The 14677-nt window shown below is 49.0% G+C and overlaps 1 protein-coding gene across 2 annotated transcripts; it reads right to left on the bottom strand.

The window, feature by feature from the left end:
• Positions 1-1413: 1413 nt before the first annotated feature.
• Positions 1414-14643, bottom strand: ITFG2 (integrin alpha FG-GAP repeat containing 2). 2 transcript variants are annotated; one of them, XM_037387910.1, is made up of 12 exons: positions 14455-14643; positions 12936-13031; positions 12447-12488; positions 11423-11594; positions 11035-11174; positions 10453-10601; positions 9260-9354; positions 6687-6740; positions 4916-5007; positions 4348-4465; positions 3612-3785; positions 1414-3454 (listed from the first exon to the last, which is right to left on the bottom strand). In XM_037387910.1, exons 1-12 carry the CDS (start codon positions 14548-14550, stop codon positions 3306-3308), a joined length of 1377 nt encoding a protein of 458 aa, XP_037243807.1. In that variant the 5' UTR covers positions 14551-14643; the 3' UTR covers positions 1414-3305. The 2 variants fall into 2 exon arrangements, with proteins under 2 accessions (XP_037243807.1, XP_037243808.1); XM_037387911.1 differs by lacking the exons at positions 12447-12488; positions 12936-13031.
• Positions 14644-14677: the final 34 nt, after the last annotated feature.

Raw genomic sequence — 14677 nt, 5'->3', positions numbered from 1 at the left:
GTATTTTTCCTCTCAAATGCTTTTAAGAGCGGAAGAGTTTTGCGGAACGGATCATCTGTATCTTCCCACCTCTGCTTTCCACAATGCAGCATGCCTGGGCTTGCACAGCACACAGCAATGTTATCCTCAGGCCAACACAAGGAGAGGGCGAGGTTGCACAGGTTGCCCTGTCTAACATTTGCATTAGTTTTGCCCCATTTTCTTTTAAAGATGGTTCTTAGGAAAATGTCACTCTGCCCCGTTAAGCCTTTCCTGTTTCTTCTCAACAATTAACAGCCCAACAATGGATCGATTTAACCTACCTTCCTTGGAAATCATTTGACCTGTACGGCAAATTTTGTTTTGCATAAAACAGTTTCAGTCATACAACTATTTGTATTCTCCTTGTGCTTCTGTTGCTAATAAAGATTTATATTTGGCATGGATAAACAGCACTGAGTTGTTCTCTGTTATGAGTGTAGACAATCCTGTTTTCCTGTTAGGCCTCAAGAAGGAATCACAGCGGCACTGCAATAGGCTGTAAGACCCCGCTACCAGATTAGCTCAGCCTGGCCCAACTCTCAGGCAAATAAAATGCTCCATGCAATTGCTGCAGGAACCTCTGGCGTTCCACCAGTGGATCAAGAGAGTACTTCTGCAGAGAGCACCTGCTCCACCACTCTGAAACAGTGCTGAGTGGGGCCATGGCAGGCACAAGCTGTGGTAAGAATCCATCTGGGTTTGTCAAAGCACACACAGCAGAAGAGCCCATCACCTGTGCAACAGTACACACGCCAGGCTGCGCGAGCCATGACTGAAAACTCGGGCATGATATAAACAGTAGTTATTTTCTGTTGCTTGTAATCATCCTGTTTCTGTTGGTGGTGGGGGAGACAGAAGCCACAGAATTGGAGGGAGGGAACGGAGCAGGACAAGAAAATATACAACCTTAAGTAGAGGAAGAACAGCTGTCTGGGTTCAGGATGGAAGAACAGCAAATGCCAAGACACAGGCCTGTTCAGGACCATTGGCACAACGTCACTTCTGTTGTATGCATCTGGAAACTGCTCTGCAGAGCCCTGCTCCGCTGTGGTCCCTCTTCATGTCAGTTCCACTAATTCTGAGTGCAAGATTAAAATGAGGTAGCAACAGGGCTAGGCAGAATTATCTCAGAATACAGTGAAATCAAACTCTTCACCACACCTGTAAGGACACCTGCTTCTGCCCAGCTCAGCTGGGCCCCAGAGGGAGGAGGTAAGAGTAGCAACTGCTACTACTTCAGCTGAAGAGAGAAAGGAGAATCCTTACTTTTTCTGGTGATTGGAAAGAGCAGCTTTAGGTTTTGGGAAACAGAAACCTGAAAGTAGCAAGAACCAATATCATGTAATATAGTTAACAAGACTCACCCTCATTAGGAAAGGACTATGAGACTGATGAGAGCCCAAGGGGTCACGTGGATTTATTTGCCAGAAGCAACGGTGGTTGCCCACTGGGATGGGTGGCTGTACATCTCAGCATCATGAGAGCTGACCATTTCTTGAGGTTACAGTCCAGAGCTGACAAGCTTCAAGCCAATTCCTTGCTTCAGCCCATCAGTAGATGGCCCTGATGCTGCCCGCTCTCCGTAGCTGACAAACTCAGGCCATGCTGCTCCGAACACTACTGTTACTAAAGCACTGTTATGATTTGAGAGCTCCTGCCTGAAGGGTCCAGTTTCACACAAGCATTTAGTATGACAGGGGAACATTTAAAAATGCTTTGCAGCGAGGTCACTAAAATGGAAAGAATCTTCCACTGTAGTTAAGAGTCAGAAGACACAGTGGTATCTCAGAAGCAAGCTAGGTGGTACAGAGCAGGTCATACTATGCACTGCTCCACGTTTCAACTTTCTCAGCTATCAAATGCAGAGGACAGAAGCCATTTTCTATAAAGCTTATATAAATATACAGATGGAAATTGCAAAGAAAAGCCAGGACTTATTATGTAAAGATCCTGCTCTTCTACCATGGAGAGCTATTTCAACAGTCCTTTTGACCCAAGGGCAAGACACTCCCTTTCTATACAAAATTCTTTCTCCCAGTTTGGGCTGCCCTTGCACGTTTTACAGAGTACAGCACAGCAGGTTTTCAACAGCCTGCAAGATCTTTAAATGTTCGTATTTGCTGAAGAGAGATCACTGAATTATATTTGCTCTGAGTCAGGCTGACATAAGGGTGAAGGGACAGCTCCATCCATCATGCATGTCCAATAAAACATCACACAAGTGAGAGAAGACAACAGATGCAAAACAGCAGGTGAGCCTAATGCTCCTATCCTAATAATCTGAATTAGGCAAGGGGCAAGCCGAGATGGGAAGAGCAGAACACCAGCAGCATGTGGAAAGGTGGGTGCCTGGGTCTTTGCATATGAGTAGCCTGGGTGAGCAACAGCCTTTTTGAGGCTCCGCATACCAGCAAGTGGAACATCACCTCCAGTCCACCTCTTTCAGTTGTGCAGGACTCAAAAATAGCACAGCATGCTCCACAACAAGGAGTATGGAATGGCCAAGCTCTCACAGCACCACAGATCCATGGTTACGATAGACTGCTCTTATGGCCCAGTCCACAGCTGCTTTCCTAGGCCACCGCCATCTCTGGGATCACCCTATCCAAAAGGATGGAAAAAAGCAATGCCTCTCCAGTACAGCTGGGGTTCCCTGGAGCTGTTACCTCTTGCCACCTTATTAGTGCAAGTTTTAGTTCTTCTCATACACATCTCCAGCTCCTCAGAACAGGAGGTGGTTTGTGAGAAACTGCTTGGTAGACAAGCAGCAGCACAGCAAAAGCAAACCACACCTGGGTTCACTCTAAAAACACACCTAAATGGGAGAGAAGGCCCTTGTCTGCTTCCTAGCTCAGTCCCTCCACCTGCAGTTCCTGCGCTGTGATCCTGCTAAGAACTCAGAAGCAATCACTAGAGCAGTTGTAAAAACAGGCCAAAACAGAGGCTGAGCTCAGATATTCTCTCCACCTATGTCCTCAGTCCTCCTTCACAGTCACCATAGAGCGCTTTACCTAGCAGAGAACATGGAAACTGACAGTAGAAGGCAAATGATCAGTACCCCGAACTCTTGCTGTTCTGGTAGCTTCCTCAGATAAAAGCAAATCGACCCACCACCTCCACTCAAGCCTACAGCCAAGCACATCCCTCCACAGAACCCAGCCTGTACACCCTTTGCTGTCTGGAAGCTTTGACAGAGATGGGAAAAGAACAGTCTCAACTTCATTAGATGCCTAATTCCAGTCAGTTTCTGCTGGTATTAAAGATGTCAACTTCCATGTGATTTGTTATAAAGGATCCTTGTTGACAGTAAGGTGGGCAGAGGAGTCTGTTCCAGCAGGGTCCTGATGCTGCGAGGGGATGCTCTGCTGGTGTTTCTCAGGAAAATAGAGTGTTTTGTGAATCAGATTTTTGACAGCAGAGACGTCGTCTCTTTCTATGGAAAAGACACAGACACTTGTTAGGGATTCTCAACAGGCAGTACGAAGTCCCTCTTCCTCAAGAAGTACTTAGAACTCCAGTTCCCACCATGTCACCTACCAGCAGCCCCTTCCTCTCTTTTCCTATACATCCTTCACCCTTTCTGCACTCACCCACACCCAGCTGCTGCAAAAGACTTCCAAACTCTGGGTCACAATCCAGGATTTTCAACAGGTTGGTGGACTCCATTCTCTCCAGTTGCACATCCCAGTAGATGTAGATCTTCTGACTGAAGCTGACATAAACCAAGCAGGGGCTGTTGCTTCCTCCTTTGCATGCATAGAGGCCTGTAGAAAGCAAAAGTGTGGCGATCTGACTATTTCCAAGAGGACAAAGCAAATGGGTAACTTCTCATGACAAGGTACCAAAGTTGTTAGCAGAAAGCAGAGAGCACCTGGGGTGAGGGGCACAGACACGCACTTGGGTATACGAAGTCCCTTTGAGATAATCCAAGAAAGTCTCTCTAAACCGCTATTAATGTAGGGAACTTGCGGATTTGCAAGCTGCTTGTTGTAGGTCAGAGAGGGGACTGAGCAAAGCCAAGGCTTAGGCTGGGTCCACTGGGCTCCTTAAGTTTGCAAATCAAACAAGCAGTGGGGAAGACAAGACCACTCCCAAAAAGGACAGGAAAAACCCCAAAACCATTCCAAACAAACCTCAGCATCATCTTCTCTCACCCCTATTTTTCCCAGATGCTACCAGGAAAGACTAGCCGGGACTTCTGCAGTACACACACAGGGAAATTATTCCGCACTGCAGATAGACAAAGGATTCCAGGTCTCCCAGCGGGGAGCAGTAGCTTTGAGGGAGAAGTGCTGGGAGGGCTGGCTTTGCAGCCAGGCTCCCCACCTGCACAGAACGCACTGACGTTCTCGTCTGCTTGAAATCTGGCAACAGTCCGATTGTGGTCGATGATGTACGTCTGACCATCCCACGCACAGGCAATCACCTCCTCATGCCCGTTGCCCTGCAGGAACCATAAGGCAGCATATTAACACTTCTGGATATCTTGTCCAGACATTTTGCACTTGTCCACTCTTTCTGCACTTGGAGACCATCTCTCCTTCTCTACCACAACCATTATGTGTCCTAAGAGGTCACAGACAACTGAAGTATTAGCTATGCGCAAAACCACTCAACTTTGCAGTAAGATAAAAGAGCAGCAGCTGGGGGGATGAAAATGTTCACAGCAGGATACTGGGCTCGCTAGGCCAAACAGGCAGACACAGCTCAACCTCTTGCAGGTGTACAGACTGAGAAGAGTGCAGAATCCACCAGCACAGTCACTCTGTCACGCTGAGACCACCCCAGCCTTTCTCAGCTCAGTCGTACTCTCTCTGCCCTTCCTAAATTCATATACAAAAGCCATGTTGAGTTTTTGTCTTCATCCCTCCCAGTCCAATTCACAGATACTCACAGTAACATCCAACTTTTCCAGAGCAAACAGCTGGTGATCAACCTGCACAGACCAGAGCAGCTTGTCTGCTCCCTCCATGAGTTTCAATGTCCCTGAAGGGGGGAAAAAATAAAAAACAAATAAAGATTGTCTCAAAACTATTAAAAGGGAGCAAGATGCTTGCTAACACTGGACCCTGCACACTCCAACACAGAGCCTGCAAGCAGAGGGTTGAGCTCCATGGTACAGGCTGTCGTTGATAACAGATAACAGTCTCAGTTCTGGGAAGGACAGCAGTCCGTTATCACATCATCAGTAAGCGGGAAAAGCAGAAACATGGCAGCAGCCATACTAATTGGATTGTGCTCTAAGACAAGAAGAAAACAGCCCCAAACAGGATCCCGAAGTACAGTACTCAACAGATGTCACTTGAGACAGTGAGTAAATGAGAAGCTTCTCATCAAGTTTATTCATCTTCTGTGTCCCACAGATCACGTGATCACAGGACAGCATGGTGACAGGTACCAGCTGAGAGCTGGCTGGCTAGTAGCTTGGGCATGGCTTCTTGGCTACTAAAATCATACTGGATGCTTACCTAACACACCATTTTTCTATCATCCAGAGACATTGTGATAGCACTGAGGGGGTGGGGGTGGCCATGAGAGAAATGAACATAAACATGAATCTACCCTCACAGCACCCTCCGGCCCCAGTAAGGCTCACGAGTGAACCACTGTGAGGCAGGAAGCCTTGCCACACGCAGAAACTTCAGAGTTCAGGCCCAAAGAATAACCAGAAATTCCCTAGCATAACATCATTGGGCAGGTAGACATCTGGTCCATGCAGGCCAGGCTACCTGTCTGGTAAGAGAGCAGCACAGCATCTTGTCTCCACACTTGGTTTTTATGACAGAACCCCAGCATTCAGCTCATTAGATTTAGTCCTGTTGCAGCCTGTCCTATCACTTCTCAGTCTGGGGCACAGCAGAAGAATCTGGCTCCAGGCCCGTGTGAGGCCAGCTCCTCTCTACCAATATTCAAGTTCCAGCATCCATTTCCTTTACTGCTGTTGAAAATAACCCAAGACCCCTCAAGTACAAAGACATATCTCTGCTGTAGTTTAGAGGCTCCTGTCTACATGAACGGCACTGTTGCACTGGCATTTCAAACAGCCGTTTGACCACTGGGTGAGCTGGCAACTTAGGAGTCAGCAGACAGAAGTTCTAGTCTCACTCTCCCTCTCTGGCTTTCAGCATGCCTTTGGGCCAATGACCCAGCCTCTTCATCTTCCCTGCTGCTCACTGCAGCGTAACTTTAATACTTCTACCCCCATAGGCCATGGGACCACACAAGCAATTAATGTTTGTAAAATGCTTTGAAATCCAGATGAAGAGACTGTACCAGGAGAGAGAAAGGCAGATATTACAGTAACAGTAAGCCTGTGCAATATCAAACCCAGTTCAGTAAGGAACAAAGACAGGCTCAGCCTTATTATGTTACATCATATCCTCAGATACAGGCACGTTATTACACGCCTGGTTTATGGGGGGACTTGGTGACAGTGACAACTCTTACCTTGGCTCCTGTCTTAGCTTTCATGCTTTCATATAAAGTATGTCAGCCGGAGGAGTCTTTGAATTAAATTCTCTTGCCTGACCCAGAAAGCATTTCTGAAGCCCAGCTCCCCCTTCTTTCAAAATTAAAAGCACTGAGCCCCCGGTTCCCTTCTTTGAATTAGTGACAGGCCCTGGCCATCCCACAGGCCTTTCTTCCAGGACAGTGCTAAGACTTACCATCCAGAGTACAGAGGGCAAAGAGACCTGAGCCAGTATTCTCGCTGGAGCAGCCTGTAAGGCAAGAAGAGAATTACAGGAGTTGATGTAATTTTATGAGCATTGTCCCCTCCCTTTCCTGAAAAAAACAAAAACAAAAAACAAAAAAAAAAAAACCAAAAAAAAGGATCGAAAAGAAGCAGATTCATCCTGCCTCTTTTTCTGACACTTTGCTTAGCAGGTATCTGTAGATTCTTGCAACCAATTATACTTCATGCTAACTTTTATTTGTAGGGCACTGGCATCTCAAAACCCAAGACCTTTTCTTTGCACTGATACAGGCGTGTCTGGCTCTGCTGGCTGCTCCTAGGAGTTTGCCTGTACCACACATGCACCTGCAAGCCCATGGCAGTTCCAATTTTAGTGGACTGTATCACATCCTCTCCAGGCTTCAGAAATACACAAGCACAGGCAGGACCACCGCAAAAGACAAGAACAGCTGAAGTCAAACAACAGTATTACAACTGGACCCTCACTGTTTCTTTCAGGGACAGGAACATGGCCTTCAGCTGTTTTGGGAACGTGCAGTATTGAAAAAAAATAAAAGGAGAGGTCCCAGCAGAAGGACAAAAGCACCTCCATGGCAACTCCTAAATGAGCCTGTGGAGACCAGGCTACCAACTCTATTGTTTTTGCTACAGCAAAATTGCACAGAAGCTGTGATCCTCTCCCAGCACACACTAGTCAGATGCCAGAGAGCCCTTGCTTTATGAGATTAGACACATGCCTTCACGCTCATCTACACACTTAGCCCTGGCCTTCCTGGGCTATGCTTACACAGACACGAACTGCCTGCAAGCAGTAGCCTCTCCAAAGCCTGTATATAAAAGCTGTGTGCAGGACAGCACTGACAGATGTGACTAGTTAAATATGAAGAGGAGACTCCCTTGACCGCTGGGCTACTTCAGCCCTTCAGTACACTCTCTACCTAGCTACCAGTCACAAAAGACATGCAAGGTCAGGTTTTGAAAGTGGTATCACACTTGGCAGAGAAGGACTGGAGCCATATTCAACTACAGCTGCACTCAATCCTTTCAGTGACAACAAAGGAGAGATGCTAGCTCCTGGAGGCCTGCAGGAACCCAGGAAACCTGGCAGTCAGCGACAGGCCAGCAGAGCTGAAAGCAAATAGGCAGTTTCCCCAGAATGATGCAATACTGCAAGTGTACCTCTGCTGTCCATAGAGAGCTCCAAGCTACGACACCCTGCATGCTCCCAGGATGCAGACTACCCTATTTCTGCAAATCAGCTTAAAGCAAAGTCAGCTGGCTGAGTGCTCTATTGCCCCTAGTTGACATTCATCCAGACAGGCTCTGGTTCAAAAGACCAGTCTGTAAGAGGGACACAGCAGATCAATATGGCATTCTTCAGCTGTTTCATTGCTGATGGTCCAGCATCAGTGGGCTTTTCACAACCTCCTCTTCATCCCTTACTCTGTGTGCCTTCATTTTTCACAGGCACCTCTCATTAGATGCAAGGCTTTGTATGCAATGAAATAATTGATCATGTGCTCTGTTGACCACATTGCTCATAGCTGCACCTGAGATGCTGAAAACGTGACAAGCTTAGGATGTGGGGAGGGAAGGGTACTCTGGGCAAGGCAAACGGAAGGGGTTTCAGCAGATTGCTCTTCTCCTCCAGCTCTAATTATGCTGGACAGCCTAAACTGTTCTCAGATAGCACTGTAGGGGGTAACACTCAGACAGAGCAAATGCAGCAGAACTCCAGCCAGCTGCACATAAGAAAGTGACCTGCATTGGGAATTTTCTGCCTTCTTGTATTATGCCCGTATGGTCCAAGGGAGGGTGAAAGCTGCTTACTCTTCATAGGTCCCAAAACAGGATTCAGTAGGTACACCAGGCACAGGCCAGAGCCCAAAACAGTTACACAAGGGAGGCAGTGGCAGTGTGTCAAAGTCTGGACACAACAGCTGTGTGTCAGGCCTGAGAGGAGCCAGCAGCTACGGAGAGTCTAGATACAACAGCTGAACAGAATACATTGGAAGGGGACAGAGGACGGTGCTATCAATGAAATACAGAAGCAGCTCTGAAGGGGTTGGGACTGTATAGGTGGAGGAAGAGCAGGATATAGCTCCCGGTTATTGGCAATCAAATGCTGAAAAGCACAAAAGCAAGAACAAAGATGAGACTGTGGAAAGGAAGAGGTGCAGCTTGGGAACAAGAGGGCATAAGCTGCAGCCATGCAAAAGCAAAGATCAAGGACATCTGTAGGAGCAAGGCATGGCAGCCATTCAGGATGACTAAATGCAGCCAGTGGAGGCTGCAGAGAAACTGTTGTGCTACGTGAAGAGTAAGAGCTACCCAGGGAAGGACAAAGGCTATAAAAAGCTCTAACGCAAATATCCAGCTGTCTTTTTTCGCGAGCTGGCTAACAGAAGACATGTTCCCTCTGTTCTTGCAGCTACCTCCCAGTTATTTTTCAGCCATGGGAAATCTGATTTCATGTTGGACTGATGCATTGAAAAACTATCGCGGCAACCATTGGGCCCCAGACCCCAAGCCCTAATCTCTCACCTCGACCAATGCTGCCAATTAGATGAGTGGAAACATTCTTGTTGTGAATCCGTCCAGATGTTTGGTGTAGAATAACATCTCGAACAGGGGCCTCACTAGGGAAAAACAGACAGACATCAGGGAAAAAGGCTAGGGAACCATGCCTAGGACAATCACAACAGCAGTGTACTCCAAAGCTTTACAAACCCAGAGACTGATACAGTTCGTGCATAGGTTAGCCCTTTAATGGTAAAGGCCAAGGAAAAGAATGCATGCCACCCCAAGTATGAAAAGAACCCACTAATGCTTAAATAACAAAACCAGAATGATATGATGCATTTGAAAACTGGAAAGCACTCAAAAAAAAAGAGAAAAAAAGAAAAAAATAAATCAGTAAAACATATTCCAATCAAGGAAAAGACAATTTTTGTCATTACTGTCACGTAAGCCTGGCTGCTTTTCACTTAACAAGTGTGTCTGCCTGGGGCTGAACAGGTTGGTCAAAGATCATGCCTGGGCCTGGCTTCTGGCTAGGAGGGTATCATTCCACTAAGGTCTCCGAGACATGAGGAAGACTTGCCCAGCTCCCCTCCTGCTGCAGTTTTCTGACTCTGCCTTAAAGTCTCACAGAACACCACAGAAGCATCTGAATTCCCTACAAGGGTCCCTCCAGTGCCAAGGACAACCACCTCACTGCCCATCCCGATTGCTCTAGTTGTGACTTACAGCACTGGCTGCCAGGGGGTCTCATTATGAAAACCTCCAACTACCTCACCTGGAAGAATGGAGTGAATGAACCCAGTGTCATCCTGGGCTTCAGACTAACTGGGCTTGGCCCAGCCTTCCAGTTGCTACCCTTCCCACCATTAGACAGGTCACCAGATTGCCTACTACTTTCTCTGGAGACCTAGGCCACTCATTTCCCTGCTTTAGCCCCAGCAGTGCCCCCCACCAAAAAAATGGTTTTGTATTATCCTTGCCCAATCCAAGGAGAAGACAGTGGGACACAAGGAAAGCACTAGTATTCGTCTATGTGACAGAGACATGAAGAGTGCTCATGGAAGCTTGGGTACAGATGGACTTCAGTTGTGAACTCCCAGCAGTATGGCAGCCCTTGCCCCGGAAAGGTGGTGGTGGTGGTGTGGTGGTGCCCTGTTGTGATGGGCATCTACAGCAGAATCTCCTCATCTAGCCCATGCAGTAATGCTCTTCACCTGCCTGCGGCAGAGCTGTCCCTTCCCTCTGTCGTAGCCTGCTGCTCAGAGTCCCAGGTGCACAGCAGAATGGCATAACCGCAGCCCGGCTGAGACACCATCAACTCCGGTGAGCCATCAGGGCCTGGGTTCACAGAGAGGCTGTCCACCTAGCAAAAGAAAAACATGGAGAGTCAAACTGAGAACTTTAAACACCTCAGAAGGATTCACTGTGCTCCCTGACCTAAACTTGAATATAGCAGATCATCTTCTAGAGCTGAGCAGAAGTTGAACAAATTCAGCTAGAAGCAAAACGTCCAAGTTACAGTAAAAGGTTATGCTTCCCTAACTAAAGCCACTTAAGAACAACACTAGTATTTTATACTAATGCTCTCTAGTTGGGCAAGAGCAACTGACTGTTTCCCAGACAAACCCACCAGCTGCTCCACACGTACAGGACAACCACTGGGCAAATCTCCCTTCAAGCCACGAACAAGACAATCACTTTGTTCACAGGCCTGAGATTTTGTGCTGCTTCTCCTGGGAGAGCCACCTCTCGAAGACTGTATGACAAGTTCTGCTCTGAACATCCCATTTCCTTACCTGACCTTCTAGCAGCCATTTCTTCAACAGGAGTAGCTGCCCAGAGACATGGTCTGAACTGTCCGACAAGTCCTCCCAGCGGAAGGCACGTACTACCCTGTCAGTGTAACCCACCACCAACTCACACTTCCCATCTCCATCTGCAGGGAATACAAGAAGATAGACGCGCTCTCTCAGGCTTTCATAGCCCCAAGAGCCCCAACAGTCAGAAACCACTGTGCTAGTTTCCATCAGGCAGCAACCCTGAGGATCCCAGTCCTGAAATGAGAACTCAAATACAATGGGAATTCAAAACACCCAGATGCTTCTCCCTCTCTCTCACAGTCCCCCATCTTCATACCCACAAACTCCCTCAACCCTACACTCCCACACCAGCTTCCCGGCTCACCTATGTCATTGATCAGCATGACCTTGGTGTTGGCAGGAATATGCTGCTTGAACACTGGCTTCTGCTCTTCTGCTGCTGCCAACTCATGGTGGCCCGAAGCATCTGGGTGTTTTGAAGTTGTCAGGTCGAAAAGATGAAACCAGCCTTCTGCACTCACTGCCACCACAAGATTCTAAGAGAGGAGAGAAAAACATTTTCATTTTTCTTCTTTTATAAACTGCAGAAACTGTCCCACTGCAGGGTGCAGGAAGATACAAGGGTAGATCCATCAAGATCAATGACTCCTACAGGGGAACAGGATAAGGATTTTGGCCAGCATACAAACTACACAGGTACTGCAGGACCCTAATTTCTTGTTCATCTTTGTCAGACTAGGATATCAAGCTGATGTAAGTGTCCCCGAACAACATGTGGCTTTCTCAATGCTCACTTCAGCTCTACTCCCCACTGGAGCACACATAGCTACAGTATTTTAGGCAGGGTGCCTAAACCAGGACTTTTGGACTCAACGATCCTGGCTTAATCGCCAGAAATAGCAGTCCAGCAAAAAGAGTCGCATTAGACCCAGTGGAATTTGCTTAGGAGTCTAGACTATTCTATGGCTCAACCTTGTTTAGATGACCTTAAATGCACACAGCCAAGCAGCAGAAGGGCCACGGCCCACAGCAGGGACCAGCACAGAGCAGGGCAAAAGCCACTGAGATAAAGGAGCAACCCTCAAAACACCAAAGCCTTGTGGTGCTCACACAGGGGTGTGTGGAAATCAGTAGTGCTCTCTGAAGATAGGATGGATTTCCTTTCTCATTAAAACCTACACATGGCTCACAGAAAGATACAGCTTGTCTCTAAACAGAAAACAGTTTTAGAACAGCAGTGCTAAAACTCTATGAACAAGGGAAAATCCTGAAAAGAAAGCACCTGCAACCTGCCCTCCTCCACACTCAGGATATGACGCGACCCTCATCTCCCAAACACCTCTCCCATGCCCTACAGGCACAGCTGAGAAGAGTCTGGCTGCTCTCACCTTTCCTTTATTGCATACATCTCCGATTCCAACACATGTGAGCTGCAAGAGAAAAGAAGGCCATACATGAGAGAAGGCAATCCGAAACAGCACTTTGGGCTAAGCCTCTGCCCTACCACCTCCTCTCTCATAAACCACCTCTTGAACTCTCAATGGCCTTTTCAAGGACAAAGAGAGCGGAATCAGGGACAGAAACACATCTGCCACACAACTGCCCAGAGCCCTGGGGGCAAAATTCACAGTGCACAGGAGCGGGATCCAGGTGGGACAGAAGCCCAGTTCCTGTATTCAGTACTTTGCTCATCAGTCCCAACCCATGGGGCTAGCTGCGGGCAAAAGCAAGGTCTTGCACAGCTACATGAAAAGCATCAGAACCAGTTCTGGCTGCCACTCCCCTCTGGCCTATGTATTCCTAGACAGTGGTCAAGGATAGCTGGCTGCACATACACCAAAAGGCCCAACCACTTAAGAATTTTGTCAAGAACTGACCATTCCTTGGCATGATCGCACAGCCCAGGGTTTGCTGTCATCATTCTTGTAAACATAGAGCTTCCCATTGGTGTCTCCCACCACTAGCTCATTCAGCTGTGAAAGAGAATCGGGTTAGTAAGAAGAAATCCACAATTACAGTAACAGTATTCCCACAGAGTAATAATTACAGAATTCATATCTAAAACTTAACTCGGTGGGAATAAGCAGCAAAGCAAAACAAGAGTTAAAGAGACGCCTCAAATCAATAGAGATGGTCTAGGAAAAAAATTTAAAAAGTCCTAATTTTACTCTCACGGATAAAAGCTGGAGAGCGACTCCTTAGAGCAATATCCCATTATTCAATGCTTCTCTAGTATTGCTGCTTCAGAGTTGCATCTCTGACTGTTCTAACATCCTACTCAATCATCATCACCCCATCTTCCATCCTTCATTCTCGATTGACTTGATCTTTCTTGAATGACCTGAGGAAGATTACGGCAGGGAGGAAAATATAATCATCCAGAGAAAGCTACAAAAGCACAAGATTTACACTGGATGTTCAATCTCACCAATGAAGAAGTAAAGGTCTTTCAGAACGGTGATAATTTCTTTAAAGATGACTGCTAAAAAACCCCAGCTACCCCTGCTGACGAGCCTACTCCTGCTACCCTGTCTTCTGCATCACACCTCTGTGTATTTAGGTTGTACGCATTTCCTAACTCCCTGCACACGCTGTCCCACATAACACAACTTCTGACGGGAAAATTTATTTTATCATCTATGGTATGCTAGCCGTGACACTTTTCAGGACAGCAGGACAAGGCTGTAAAAGAACTTGACTGTTAAGAAGAAGGACCAGTTTACAGGTACGCGGTTACGCTAACCTCTTCCTAGTTACGGACGCATCAGACCCATCAGAAACAAGTTTGTGGGGCTGACAGCACCACTCCTAGTGCACAGCCACCCGTCGTACGGGCCAAGAGACACCGACACTCGGCCCTGCCCCGCCGGCGATCCCCCGCGCCCCACCAAAGCATCACACACACACCCCCCCCAGGACAGCAGAGCGCCCCCCCTCGGGGCCAGCTGCCAACCCCCCGCCAGCTGGGGTCAGCCCGGGCCCCGCCGAGGGTGCCCAGCGTGCCCCAGGGGCTGCCAGCCCCCCCCCAGCCGCGCCCAGAGGCACCCGAACAGCCGCTTTGCCAGGGACCTCTGGGGCCACCCAATGCCGCCCCCACCTCCCCGCCGCCGCCCGCCCGTCCGCCAAGCGCCGAGGCGGGAAGCGCCGCCGCCGCCCGCAGGCCCCGGCTGCCAGCCCCGCCTCAGCCCCCAGCGCTCCCGCCCCATCGCCGGCCCCGGGCCGCCCCCGGCCGCTCCCCAGGCCCACCGAGCCCGGCTGCCCCGCCCCGCTGCTCGCTTCGCTTCGCCTCGGCCCCGCGCCCAAACCGGGCCCGGCACTGCGCCTGAGGAGGCGCTGCCTCCCGCGGCCCCCGGCCCGCCCGGTCCCCGCCGCCGCCACCGCCCCCCGCCTCCACACCGTGTCGTTGTCGGCGTCCCCCAGGCAGATGGCGTGCGGGAAGAGGCTGCCGCCGAAGTCCAGCGCCACGCACTGCACGTAGCTGACGGAGCGCATCCCGCCGCCGCAGCCACCCGCGGGGCCCAGCCCCTGGCCGAGGCGACGGCGGCTCCGCAGGGACAAACGCGGCCGCGGGACGGTGGCGCAGAGCGCGAGGATCACGTGGGGCGGGGCGGGGCAGCTG

The sequence above is a fragment of the Falco rusticolus genome, chromosome 5 (assembly GCF_015220075.1).
Source record: "Falco rusticolus isolate bFalRus1 chromosome 5, bFalRus1.pri, whole genome shotgun sequence".
Taxonomy (NCBI): Eukaryota; Metazoa; Chordata; class Aves; order Falconiformes; family Falconidae; genus Falco; species Falco rusticolus.
Note: the sequence above shows the minus strand (reverse complement) of the source record. Positions and strands in the feature narration are given on the sequence as shown.